Source organism: Annulohypoxylon maeteangense (genome assembly GCF_022496945.1).
Source record: "Annulohypoxylon maeteangense strain CBS 123835 unplaced genomic scaffold GGS22scaffold_3, whole genome shotgun sequence".
NCBI lineage: Eukaryota > Fungi > Ascomycota > Sordariomycetes > Xylariales > Hypoxylaceae > Annulohypoxylon > Annulohypoxylon maeteangense.
Window position 1 is genome coordinate 2,417,200 of NW_025953250.1, and position 13,970 is coordinate 2,431,169.

The 13,970-nt window shown below is 48.2% G+C and overlaps 4 protein-coding genes across 4 annotated transcripts; 1 reads left to right on the plus strand and 3 right to left on the minus strand.

The window, feature by feature from the left end:
* Nucleotides 1–2,016: 2,016 nt before the first annotated feature.
* GGS22DRAFT_155850 (alpha/beta-hydrolase) lies at nucleotides 2,017–4,451 on the minus strand. Its single transcript, XM_047960278.1, has one exon. It carries the CDS (start codon nucleotides 4,275–4,277, stop codon nucleotides 2,277–2,279), a length of 2,001 nt encoding a protein of 666 aa, XP_047822263.1. The 5' UTR covers nucleotides 4,278–4,451; the 3' UTR covers nucleotides 2,017–2,276.
* A 218-nt stretch (nucleotides 4,452–4,669) lies between these two features.
* Nucleotides 4,670–6,916, plus strand: GGS22DRAFT_97125 (uncharacterized protein). Its single transcript, XM_047968576.1, has 2 exons — nucleotides 4,670–6,283; nucleotides 6,339–6,916. Exons 1-2 carry the CDS (start codon nucleotides 4,978–4,980, stop codon nucleotides 6,779–6,781), a joined length of 1,749 nt encoding a protein of 582 aa, XP_047822264.1. The 5' UTR covers nucleotides 4,670–4,977; the 3' UTR covers nucleotides 6,782–6,916.
* A 545-nt stretch (nucleotides 6,917–7,461) lies between these two features.
* On the minus strand, nucleotides 7,462–10,116 carry GGS22DRAFT_155854 (HET-domain-containing protein). Its single transcript, XM_047960279.1, has one exon. It carries the CDS (start codon nucleotides 9,467–9,469, stop codon nucleotides 7,550–7,552), a length of 1,920 nt encoding a protein of 639 aa, XP_047822265.1. The 5' UTR covers nucleotides 9,470–10,116; the 3' UTR covers nucleotides 7,462–7,549.
* Nucleotides 10,117–10,637: 521 nt separating this feature from the next.
* Nucleotides 10,638–12,660, minus strand: GGS22DRAFT_97142 (glycoside hydrolase family 47 protein). Its single transcript, XM_047968578.1, has 3 exons — nucleotides 12,265–12,660; nucleotides 12,030–12,211; nucleotides 10,638–11,974 (listed from the first exon to the last, which is right to left on the minus strand). The coding sequence occupies exons 1-3, from the start codon at nucleotides 12,471–12,473 to the stop codon at nucleotides 10,785–10,787; spliced, it is 1,581 nt and encodes a 526-aa protein (XP_047822266.1). The 5' UTR covers nucleotides 12,474–12,660; the 3' UTR covers nucleotides 10,638–10,784.
* Nucleotides 12,661–13,970: the final 1,310 nt, after the last annotated feature.

A 13,970-nucleotide genomic window follows, 5' to 3' on the forward strand; every position in this document is an offset into this window, starting at 1 on the left:
TCCAAGGTGTCGGATGAAGCTGAAGAATCCAAACTGAGACGTGAAGTAATACTTAAAGATGATTGGATGAAAGGCAGCTGTGGAAAAAATGAGGTAACAAAGAAGAGAAGTGACATAGAAATGATGTAGATGAGGGGTAAAGGGGAGCTTCAAAGCTAGGACCACTTGAGCAAAGACAGACAGACAAATTACCAAGATCCTGGATCTGAGCCGGAATTTATCCGTTTTTCGGATTATAAGTTTGTCCCTTCCGTCAGGGCACCGGGGTATTGGACCTGCAGATATGCCCCACTCCGCGCGAAGCTTGGGATCTAAAACAATTTTTTTTCTTGTCAACATCTACTACAAATTTCCTCTTCCTCACTTCAACAAAACGATGTGCTTTTGAACGCAAATGTAAGTCTGCAGAAATTTCCTGCATCTTCCTTTCCATGATGACAAATCAAACCAATTACAAACTAGAGTCTTTGACCAATTGGAATGAAACGACAGTTTTTGCACGTCAGTCTGACCAGAAAACTTTGGATACGCATTTATCGAACTATTATACAGCTTCATTATGCTAACCCAAAGCTAGATTCTTCGCCTAAGAGGCATGAATGCAACATGATATAGTCATGGCTTAATAGCCGTTCCTCCGGCGCAATCATAATCGGTATGCTCATCCTCGTACCTTCCCATCTTCCCTTGATTTTATGATGATTCTTCTATGCATTTGCATAGCTGGAAATTACCGTCTGAAGCAAATGCGCTTGACGAAAAAAAATTGGCTGTTGTCTGATAATATTTACAATTGCTCGATGTTTGTGAACGCAACGTTATTGCAGCTGCTAATATTACATAGTGACTATGGTCAATTTCCAAAGGGTATGGTACCATCTCTTCGAACGAAACCTATATCATGCCTAAATGATGAAACGGCACTGGGCTCCGAATACTTCTATATGAGTCGATAAGCCATTTGTGGCAGGCCTAGAAAACCTCGTCCACTGATTACTTGTTGCATACCTCAAACATTTCGCTTCATTCGACGGCGCCCTCGCTAATGTTGGATTTCGGGAATAGTATTGGTATATTAATCTTCTGATTATACATCGGATGCAGTTGGGTGAATATGACACTTGAAGTCAAGGTAAGCAAAATTTTTAATTTCATATCACAAGCCAACATGTACCTGATGAGCACAGATGACGAGTCTGATTCGGGTTTCCGTTGTAGACAACCTTATTTACTACCATTCATGCATTTTCTGATTACAAAATCTATCCTTACTGTTAGCCTATGTGGTTTCGTTCCCTTTCTAACAGCTATTACAGTTAATTTCTAACACGGTACATCGCTATCCGTGCGTATATGGTTAGTACCATTTTCAGTCTTGGAAGATCATGATCATACTGCAATATGATGATTTGACATAAAAATTGACAAGCATATGTCAGAGCTTCACGGCGTTGATGACAATAGTCATGTCTGACTGCAGTTGGACAAGATCTTTCCAATATTTTCCGTCCAAATAGTGCCTCAGCTAATTAGCTGAACCAGTGGCCACTTCTGAATTTGCCCATTCATATAAACATATCCCTAAGGATTACAAGGTAAGATGCTCCCAGCCATCAGTCAATTCCCTATTCCCTACAATGATGATTTAATTATCACGACGGTCAACATAGCTCGACATAGCTTTGATGATACTGCCTTTGACAAGGCATTCGATCTGAAATAGGATCTTCGACCTTATTCTTGATTTACTCGTGGTCCTACAGTGCGCTAACTCGCTATAAAGAATATAGGATGTCATGAACACAGCCATCTGCCTATATATTGTCCGTTTCAAGACACGATATTTGGTGAGTAAGAGGTAGGTATCCAGGTAAGTTCTTCCTTAGTGGATATATTGGTCATGTTAGAATCGTCAATATTGGAGAATATCTGATATGGTGATCTTGGTCGTTTCTTGAGAAGCTATAATCAATTCATAGTCTTAATCTTCACGTTCACCCTAGCGTAAATAGCATCTGCATAGTAACAAGCAATATATATTCATAACAACGAGCAGAGCTCCTATTTCTTTTGGCTAGTGCTATGATTACAATACCAAAGTCGAATGCATCTCAAAACTACCAATACCTCGCTGGTCGCTACTTAGGTACAGGTACAGGTATTTACTAGTCCGGACAACAGACAGGATCCCATAATTACAAACCACCCGAGTCTCAGGTGTCTACAACCCTACCCTACCAAACATTAGCATCATACTCATCGTAAAAATACAACTTCTACATAACCAGCATAGCAGCCACGGCACCACCGCCAACCGCCAACCTCAAATCGACGACATCGAACCCCCGCGCGGCACTCGACGGCGTAGCCGTAGCAGTGAATAAACCCGTAAGCGGAACCGAACTCGTCGACGTGGCAACGACAGTCGCAACAGGAGGGGGTGTGGTAGCCGTAGCACCGGTCTGCAGGGCACCATTGATAGTAAAGCCCTTATTATTCAGAATAACGCTCTGCTGCTCGTCGCTGCAGGAGCCGGGGATATCGCGGAGCCAGCAGGTTTGTTCTGGGCTCGGCGGGAGAGCTAGGGAGCTGGTGGCGTTGGATGGGCCGGTGGTGTTGTAGTTTGACAGATCGATGTTTTCGCCGGTGGAGATGCTGTGGCCTCGGATGACGCGCGCGAAGATCTGGAAGGCGGTCGCGGGTTGGTAGGCTGGTACGAAGTGGCCTGCTTGGTAGACCCGGCTGAAGGAGAGGTTGCCGAATTGTCGGACTACGCCGCCGATGTAGCTGTCGTTTACGATGATTGGGGCGTAGCCCGCGGCGGGGAAGGCGGAGGTGTATGTGGGGGAGGAGGAGGCGAGGGCCAGGGAGATGGCTTCCCCGCCGAGCCAGTTGCAGATGTAGTCCCGGTCGCCGTAGATTAGGCCGACGCGCACGCCGGCGTTGAGGAGGGAGGCTAACTTGGGGACCATGGCTTCCCGCTCGTAGTCGCCGGTTGAGGCGAAGACTGCGGCTACTTGTGTGTTGGTCTCGGTGTAGTTGAGGCTCGTGCCGATGGCGGATTGGAAGGAGGCCGTGTTCACATATTCGAGGTAGCGGCGGGGCGGGAACGAGTCCGGGAGCACGGCGGAGATGTCGTAGACGCTGCGGCCGGCGTCGGAGTACGGGTCCATTACATTCTTAGTGCAACTGGTGTAGGCAGATTCGCAGATGCTGTTTACATCTGGGTCCGATCCGGTGTTGTTCGGGTCCTTGCCGCTGACGGCGGCGCGACATTGGTTAATTAGGTCGCGACAGCCGTTGTTGGCGTAGAAGCTGGCGTTGGCCTGTTGAGCTCTGACTGAGTTGATGGCTCTGAACCCGTACGAATTATCGGTTGCCATGATGGGATAATATGGCGCCTGGATTAGATCGTCGACGCATCCATTTACGATACCCAGAGATGCAAGGCGGATCTCTACGGTAGTGGCATTGGACATGGTGCCGTTACCTCGGGCGGTATTCATCTCCTTCCACTTGCTCGCGAACGCCGGACCATATTTCCCTCCGTAGGACTCGGAGAATAAGTTGACGCCTAGGATATTGTCCTTCGGGGGGTTGAGCTCTGGGAAAGTGCTTAGGAACCCCTGCAGCATATGCCATATAGCAACAGCTGCCGTCTCGGTCGTGTTCGCGGTATTATTAGTATTCATGGAGCTGAAGGTGCCATTTAGAAAGGCGGTACGTGGGATAGAGTTCGGTCTGTCTGAGGGCGGAATATAGATATCATTGGTAAGTAAATTAAGGGAGCCGTTCGTAAGCACGTCGTATGAAAAACCGACTTGGTTCGGCTGGTCGATGAATAACATATTCGAGGCTCTATCCCAACCCCACTCTCGCGCTATAGTCGTGAACTCGTCCGTGCCATCGTCGACCACTTCACAAGGTCCCGTTTCGCTGAAGAAGCCGAACATAGAACTTGATCCTGGTCCTCCATTGAGCCAGATAGTCAGGCTAGAGTTTGCCTGCTGATCTCGTGCGCCGACAAACCAGAAGAATGTATTGGTGGGGAAGTCGCCAGGAACGCTTACCCAGCCAGTGTACTGGGTTTGCGACTCGAACGCGGTGTTGCAAGCACCATGAGGCACTTTATAACTGATCTTTATATTGGGATCAATCGGAGAAGTAATTGTCGTCAAGTTCAGATACTGGGAGGTCGCATTCGGAAATTGTCCACTGGCGAAGCGTAATAATGTTGTAGCAGCAACTAGACCTGCATTGATGCAGTTTAGTCGCATTGTCGCCGTTTGACGGTCATCATTCTTTGTTGCGACTGGCGCCTGGCCCTGAAGTGGAGGACAAGGCTACTTTGAGCTGTGAGAGCTAATACGAGGCAAAAAGCAATATTATAAGCACTTTGTTAAGCAGATATAAAAACCAATTCAAGTAGTCAATTGTCTTCTAGGTATGATGTATTAGGGAAGTTCGACGCTCACGATAGCACATTGAAGTGGAGATTGGAGTGGAACGCCATCCTCGATAATGCGCTAGTGCCGGGTACCTTGCATTAAGTACCCTCTTTTATATCATTATACTGCATAGATGTATGTTTCCTATAGGGATAACAGGATAATTGTTATAAAGAAAATCAAGATACTCGTGAGATCTAAACTTTTCAACTTCGACGACATGATCTTTCAAAGGAGTTTAATATCATATTCATAACTATTCTTAATTACGGTTGGTATACTGCACAGTATCTCTCAGTGATGAACATCTCACCGAAACCAGTGGACCCTCCTTAAAGAGGACGGGCTAACGCGACGACATGCATTGGTGTGCGCTAACCCTTCAGCTCGGCTGGGGCTGAGCGTCGACCGAAATTGGCGATACCTTCCCAAACTATTTCTCGAATTCCTGCAATATTCTAGTTTCTAAAGGAATTTTCAGAGAATATTTCCTCGTCCTTAGGGCGTGTGTCCTGTGAAAGGTAGCAAAATGTCATCGACAGATTCAGGCTACTCAGCCACCGACATCATCACCTATATTGGTGTGCCTCTAGCGGTGCTTGGCGTGCTGCCGATTCTGTACAATACCATCGCCACGCTAGCTGCGCTGTCTAAGATCAAGCGCATGCTTCGTCATGGTCGTCTGACTGCTCTGACTCGAAGCGATGTCGTGAATCGGGTTATCGAGGTAGAGCTACCGCGATACGCTGTCACTCCATGTGATCGCTTCGCGGAAACGGAGCTATATTGGAAGCTCGCGCGACAACCGAGTTCCATCCCCGGAGGTTCGTGGACGACTTTTAACTGGCAGGCTCGCGCCATCGGTGCCAAGACCCAGCGTGTCGAATATGCCGATCAACTCCGCCAGCCTCAAGTTGATGTTGCATTTGACCAGCTTGTTGCCTATCTCCTCGACCTAGGTGCGCTTCCGGAAGCCCATGGCTGGAAACTGTTGCGTTCAACCGGGTTATGGACTCCGACAGGTTGCTCATTGATGAAATCTCCCGATGGATACCATGATGCTTTGACTATAGCCCCCTTAGATGATTCCGACGGACATCTATCCCTAAAAGCGAAATGGTCGTCGGATTGGACAACACGAGACTTTTCCTCGCTGCCTCCCTACTGGATAAGGCTTCCTCCTCCGCCAATAATAGAGCCCACCGTGACGGAAACCATTGAACCTGTCGAACCCGCGGAAGGAAGTTCTACCTCTGCAGACGAGCCCCATGTGGATGATGTAGAAAAAGGTCTTGAGCAGAAAGAGAAAAGTAGCTTACGAAAGCAATCCCTGGATTCGGTTCAAAAGCAAGCAGAGAAGAATGATAGAGCGACCATCACATGCCAGATATCTGTAGATGGCCTAATCTCCGCCATGAGCCAAGAAGAGGGAGCCATCTTCTCGTCAGCAGACGTACAGAGTCTCTACATCGAGCACCTCCGGGTCCGTGCTAGTAAGAACGACGGTGTATGGTTCGCAAGCATAGCGACCGCGTACGGAACCACCAGCCAGACCGTGCTATGGAACTACAAGATCCCCGACGAGATTCTCAACTTCGCTAGGAGGGATACCGTCCCGTGCGGCGTCCTAGCGGTTTTGGATGTGGTGGATGATTCGCAGACACCCGAATGGGCCACGAGCTACGACGCCGCGGAAGAGGAGCGCGAGCTATTCATTAGACGTAGCAATGAACGACACGAAGCTTTTGTATCTGAATCACGGATGCAACCGGCTCAGAGAGACGCGGCTGTTCGAGATAGGATGCACAGGGAGATAAACCAGAGGATGCAAGACAGTGAGTTAATCATAAGGAGCTTTTAGATTACATGATGATGCTGACTTGTCAATAGCGCGCGACCGTCAGCGACGGGAATACCAACGCCGCGAAACCAGGATGTCCGAGGCGCTTCAAAGTCCCAAGTGGGATACCAAGCTGGTTTCTCAGCATAATCTACGCTGGCTCCGGGAGAGAAAAGAACCCTCCACTGTCGGCGTGAATATCGGCGCTTCACTGGCAGTTAGAGACATTGTCGGCATGCTACTACACCGAATGGTTCTCGATGGAGAGTTTGCCTCCTCAATCTGCAAGATACTGGATCTGTGGAAAGCCTGGGCGGAAAATGGCGGCATGAGAAGGTCTGACTTGGAGGCCCTACGTGATAAGCAGGAACTCTTCGCTTTAGCTAGTCTTTTGGTTGCATTAGTTAGGGATACCGTTACGGCTCATGAGGGCACGCTATCTCTGGATTTACAGGAGTGTCTGCGGATATGGAAGACTGTAAGGCTTGGGTGATGGATATTTTGACACTGTATATATACCCGGATGAGTTATGTGTTCTGATTAGTGTATAGAATGTGCCATATGCGATTAATCTAGTATAGTTCCTCTTTGAATGTATATCACTCTTCGTCTAGGGCTTCTCTAATGAACATGAACTCTAGCCGCTTTCGTTCGATTCCTTTTTTTACTCAAGAGACTCGTGGTGGATATTCGAAGAGCAGAAGCTGTCAAGGCCACGCAAAGTAGTATAAAAGCTTTTTATCCAAGGTCTCTTGCGCAATCGTAAATGGTTTCAAGGCTACCAGGACACCCTATTCGTGGTGTCAGTATCCGTTCAAAACCCGATAAATCCGGACTCACATTTGCAGCGATAGTGTAAGCTGCGGTCATGGCAGCATCGAGTGAAGCGTTTAGTGACATTTTCGATGATGGTTTTAGAACTAGTTCACTCGGTGTTCAGAAATAGAAGATGAGGCCAAGGCCAGGAGAATCATCAAGTAGAGCGGTCGATTTGCATATAATGCCTTCCCATTGAAAAATCCAGGTACGCATTGACTTCATATACTTGTATAACAATCTACATGCCCTTACTTTGAAGCATGCTTTTGCAGCTATGTGTTATCGTATCGAAGCTCTTTTTTCGATACACAATCCCTTTTGAAAATGTTTGCCTTCAATTATAAGTCCTCAGCATTCATTTTATTGATATCGTGATATATATATGTTGTTTCACAAAGCTAACATATCTACGACGCCTTATTACCAGCTATAAATAGACTTTTATCGAATGAAGAAAGTTGTGGAATCCATTATATCCTCGCAATATAGCTCGTCTACCATCTCACCGTCCATGATACCGCTCACGTACGATGCACCTATGAGAAAATGCGTAGGTCTTTCTCTATTATCCAATTGTATAGTCTCCGGCCCTGGGCGTAACACGAATGGAACGGGAGACCCGAAGAGAATAGCGATGACATCTCCCTTGCGGCTATCAGGGACACAAGTACCAACAAAACCACTTGTCGTCGTGAAGAATGACTTCATCCCTACATTCGGCTTTAGACATTTTATGTATTCGTTTTCTTGGTCATGACCCGTTTCAATCTTCCAGTCGTGACCCTCAGCAAGACTCTTTAAGATATCTTGGTGCATTGCCTCATAAGATATCGGAGCCGGGTCATATCCGGAGTTGAATCGCTTGTTTGATACCAACGCTCTCCATAAGGGTTCTTTATTCTTAAATTGTTCTATGTAGGGCCTCACGGCGGGCTCAAGCATGCAAGGCCGCTCTTTGGCAGTTTTGGCAAGAGATTCGATTTGAGCCAATTGATTGATGTGGGAATCAAGGGACGACCCGAAGGCGATGACATCCTCAATGGTGTCGACGAACAGGCCTTCTACTTGCAGTGTTCTTTTGTCATCTAATCGCTTCCCGTTATTGCAATTTGCACCAGCCCCAGAAGCAGTGATACCCGCCGGTGGGTGAAATGATGTCGATCTGAGCTGTGTTGCTTTTGGGAAGGTCTGCTTAGAGAAATCTAGAACCCAGGATGGGAGAGTAGGTTGTGGAATGGTCGTTGGTAAGTCAGGGATTTGAGGAGCAGCGGCTGAAATCCCTGGCAGGAACATGCATGAGAGGAAGTAAGGGCCATCTCCCTGAGCAAAAATATGAGCCATCGCATCCGTATAGACAGCGGCAGTTGGTTTGCGATAATCTACTTCGACCAAATTGTCGGGACTTTGGGGGTTAGGTGAATCGGCTTTTAGGAGGCCAAGGAGAGCGTAAACCCTATCCCTTGGGTCCGTGGCTTCGGAAGTCCTTGAGATGAACAACAAGTTCCGCAAGCTATCTCCGCCCTTGGATCTCATCGATTTGTAGAGATCATCGAGGACATCAATTTTCCACTTTGCAGTAATCTCAATGTCTTCCTCTCCGACCTTTTCCGTCGAGTTTTCCCCTGGAGTGCTCTGACCATCACTACCAGGCTTGTTATGCTTTACCATACCAATTTCAGTAAACATCTTTCTAGAAACGAATTCCGATGCCTTCATAAAGGTTGACCAGGGTACGGACTTGTGCCCGCATACAACTAAAGGGTCGTTTCTAGCCATCGCTAGCTCTTGGATAATCCAGACTCGCGAAAGCCAGGGACGCTGCTCTGCCAATCCAATAAGGAAGCGGCTATATAAGCGCGCCGTATCCAAAATTCCTTCATCTTGGTTGGTGTGGCTTTGCGCTGCGAGCACTGGGATTGAATCGAAAGCAGCGTCACTCTCGTTGTCCTCCTCTCCGAGCCATATGATCACTTGTTCGGCAGATGCATAGATATCACGCATCATCGACACTTGCTGTGCTCGTTCGTCTAGATCCGCCTGATTAATACATACGGCATCCACCCATAGTGTAATCTGATCGACCGCTCCAAGAACAGAGCGCAGATGGCGCAGAGCTGAGAGTAAATTTGTCGTTACAGGAAAATCATGGCCGTCGATATTTATCGTGTTTCCTGGAGTGTTGGCACTGGAAGCATCGCCCCATACGTACGATAGGGCATTGTAGATAGGTTTAGAGCCGAGACTCAGAGTATCTAAAGTAACCCGAAGAGGCTCGTTGAAACTACCTGGTAGAACAGTGAGAACTCGAATCTCCCGGAGGCTTGAGTCAAGCGCCGTATATCCAAATCCCTTTGAAACCATTTTATAACTTCCATATAAAAACAAATATTGAGATAGTCACTCCCATACTTAAGAAATAAGTGACCCATATGACTTCGTGAAAGAGATTCAAAATATACTCAACGGATTGCATCCATCCATCAATCAACGCCCTACCTTTTCAGCTGCGGGGTGATTCCATGGGGCTGAACTGCCTACCGCCTAGAAGCAGTAAAGGGTTTCTTGGAGGACCCGCCCCATATGCTTCAGTTGACCATGATTAATTGTACCTATAGATATCCTTCTAGCAAATATGCAGCGTATGCCTACCGTTTCCTCTTGGGCGCAAGTAGGGAGTAGATGTTTGACACCCAAATTAGATCTTTCTAGGGCAAGATCTTTCTAGGGCAAATAACCCCCGAATCTTGTAATTATCATCAATTCATGTAAGGCGACGAGTCTCCTCACAACACTACCGGATGAAGTGGAGAAGACCGATCTCATCAATTGACAAGTCGATACGGAAGAGAGCGTTTGTTTATGGATTGGCGCTGGAGACGTGTAACAGTGCGTCATGGGAGGGGGTGGGGGTTATGACGCTGTGGACGAGAAGCCAAGCGTCTATGGCGTGGGGGCTGAAGGCAGCGGACTTAGGCGTTGCGCTGGCGTAACACAGCCCTAAATATTGGCTAGAAAGCGGTAAGCATTATAATGTCTAGGTACCTAGGTAGGTATGAATCCAGTCTCCGCCAATAGTGAGAATATTGAATCTATTATTCTGAGCTGACTGAAGCACTTCAGATGCCCCATCTCCAAGAATTTTCTGAGGAAGACCTATATCTCCAATTCCAATAACCTAAAATGAGTACCCTATAAAGATCACAAGAGCAATAAAGCGGAAGCATCTGATGATAGTGGAGTATGCCCAGCTGATATAAGTGTCTCGGCACCTGGCATGAGACCTGGAGAAATCAGCACTAGCCGTTCGTCACATGCCAGGTACGAACACCCATCAAACCGAACATTTCAACGGAAATTAGTGGTTTCGAGACATAATGGGTAACATACCTTAATTCAATGTATCGAGTCTATCACCGATGTTACCACGTTGAGTGTGACGTCGTTGTGGTAGCGACATTCACCCGTATTATACTTCAACACCAAGCCCGGTAAAACAGTAGCAGCATTCAGCCGCATTAAAACCTTAAGGTAAAAACCGTAGCCAAAAAGGCCCGTAAATATGAGGATATTCAAGCCCCGAAGTATATACAATGAACATAGAATAACCAAGACCCGCCCAAGACACAAACGCCGACTCTATGCAAGATGATCTCGTCGCCAGACCCCAACAACCAAACTAAATCGGCTTCCCCTTAACCAAGAACGGATGAGCCTCGGTGTTAAAAACCCACGTATTATCATGCCCCGCATTGACCTGCCAAACCGCATCATCAGCCTGGATGAGATAACTATACTTCAGCACCTCCGCGAACCAGAAGCTCTCCTGGAAGTCATCGAAGCTGCCACCTCCAGGCGCATTGACATTCGTGATGGAGCTGTACCCGACGCCAGCGGCGCAGGTGGCGTTGATGTTGAGGAAGGCCTCCCACGCCCAGTCCTGGTACTTGGAGTCGCCGGTCGCGCGGTACGCGTAGTAGAAGCTCTCCATGACCTCCGGGCGCAGCACGTACGAGCCGTCGCCCGACGGGATCCAGAACCCGGCTTTGGTGTAGAAGTCCGTCGAGTCCGAGGGCGGACCCCCGTTGTTGCTGGCGTTCGTGGGCAGCTTGCCGTCTTGCCAGAAGAAGACCTCGGGCCCGATCCCGGTTACGGTCGCGGTGTAGGTTGCGTGGCATGCGGCGACGAGGTCGAGTCCAAATTGCAGGTACTCGCTGTTGTCGAGCGTGAGGCCGCCGAGGATGAAGTTGCCGCCGTCGAAGCAGGCGAGGTGGGTGGATACGAATTCGAGGTTGTTGACGCCGTTGTAGGCGGCGAGGAATGTTAAGTCGGGGCGCGTGGTGGGGTGGGATGCGAGGTACTTGATGCTGGAGTCGACAGCGGCGATCCAGCGGTCCTTGTAGAGGCCGAAACGGTCCTGGTCGTAAACGTACATCTTGATCAGATACTCGTAGAACGAGTCGGTTCCACCGTTCCAGCCACCGCTAGAATCTGCGAAGGTGCCGTCCGCAACATTCACACTGGTTCCGAGTAATCCCGGGTACGGCTCTCCAACGTCGGGGTTTCTCACGTTGAGGAGGTATTCTTCGGCTTTTTGGGTCAACTGCGCGTACTTGTCGTCTCCGGTGATGTCACTCAAGTGAGTCCATTCGAGCACTAAGGTACCAATAGTGGCGATGCCGTTTGTAGTGTCGCCTCCGACTTGATATCCGCCTGAGCGGTAGTTGAGCGTGTTGATGGGAATTCCGCTAGGAGTATCGAATGTCACGCTGAGGATATCAGCAAGGTTGATTGCTTGCTGGAGAATCTTGTCTACGGAAGCCTGGTCCTTTGCGTAACTCTTCAGGGGCCCAGTCAAGAAATCATATGCTAGAAAATTAAATGAGTTAAAGGTGACGATAAGGGTATTTTTCGTCAAGCTCACCTGAGAGAAGACCTCCGAGGTAACGGATTGTTGTCTCGAATAGAGAAACACTCGTGGATTCCGGTGCGGTGGCGTTGAAGTTGATGGACCCGATATGATCAACGATCTGGTTGATAACATCCTGGTTCTCCATAACTAGAGCAGTAGAGATGGCATCAACTGCGCTGGCTCCCCATCCGTTCCTATTATCCTAATTAGTACATACCATAAGAATCCATTGCAATATTTTACACACCTATCGTTCTGATAAGACTTTGCGATAGGCAGCAGGGTGTCGTTGGGAAACGCGTATTGATAATATCCATCCCAAGCACGTTGGAAGGTCGCCTTCACGGCGTCGGCTCTATCAGGATGAGACACGTAGGAGGGCGTGCTTTGGTAGGACTGAGCCAAAACCTGCGAGGCACCGCCTAGAATGGCGGCAGCCCATTTGGAGTTCACCATGATTTACTGATGTGCAGTGGTTTAGCTACCAAAAGCCACCTTGAGAGAAGACAACAGGACGAGGACTACCTGCTGACCGAGCCTTATGAAACTTAAAAGGGCTGAGCGTGGAAAGGGAAAAAGAAAAAGAGAATCATTGGGAGTAGGCCCGAGTCTTATAGAACCGAGTCCATGCGTTACCTGTGGTATGTGACCCCGGTGACAATCTACAGAAGGTAGATTATTATCTCCCTATCACTCGCATAGGCTAGCTCATCTTCCGCCGAACAAACCGAATTCATGATCTATCGATGTAGCAGGGGTTCTAATGCCGGGATGGGTATGTGTGGCATGGGTAGCTTAAACTAACAGCCTAACCCTTGGCTTGCAGGCTGTCAATATGGCAAGTGGTCGTTGCGGCTCGCCGGTTTTATTGGGGGGTGCGGACCATATCTCTGGCGCGTACATCCGTTGAACAAGACATAGAGGTAAGCTAAGGGTCGCTGCAATGCAACTCTGATGATCACAGAGCCAAAGCACGCGGGTCCTAAAACCTCACCCGGGACAAGGCCATGTGGCTCGGATAGCACATCACGAAGGCGATAATAGCTCATATGATGAACTCTAGATGAGTCCTGGATGAGTCTTGGGCAAGAACTAAAGCTCGTCCAGCGAAGGGGGGAAACGTTACAAGCCGATTTCCCCAGGAGGATATCCACTAGTCGAGTTCATCGAAGCAATATGTAGACAAGTCGACGGATAGCGATAAATAGTGGGTGTATGACCTTCCGAAAGGAGAAGGAGATCAGCAGAAGCAAGATAGATACTTATCCAAAGAAGCAGGATATGAGAGGAGGGGGTGTCGGTGAATAGCGGGCCAAAATAAAATGACAGAGGTATGAGATATGAGTTACATAGAATGAAATCCGAGTTTCCAAGATACAATGTCTTGTGACCAAGACACAAGGAGACAAGGCAGGCTTGGACTCGATAGTTTCCCCGGTAGATAATATGGACGGTATGGATTGGACGAAGCCTAGACTATTTCTGTACTATGAGGTAAGGGTAAGGATGTGCACCTACCAAGGCACGCACTGCGTAACTGTGCGTAAATGTACGTACTCGGTAGGTGCGGAATGCCAACGTGAGCCTTATGCCTTGTTTACCAAGCTAAGGTAAGGAATGCAGGTAATTTTGGAAATGTTTGGTAGGATACCAAGCATAACAAGAAGTGCATTGTATGATGCTAAAATAAAAAGGGGGGCCAAGGAGGGACGCAGGGCAGAACCTAGGAACCTTGTAGGATATATGATCAAACGTTACTGGCTAAGTTCCTGAGCCTTGACTTTCCCACTTTCCCCCCGCGCCACACGACCCCAACTAATGCCCCCTAATACCCAACTAATATGATTTAAGTTCCGGTACCTTACCCCAATCTTAGAACTAAAGCCTAGAGCTCGGGAAGTAAGAATTAACGCAGTCTTATCTAAGCTTATTGTGCGGGGAATCCATGTGAGA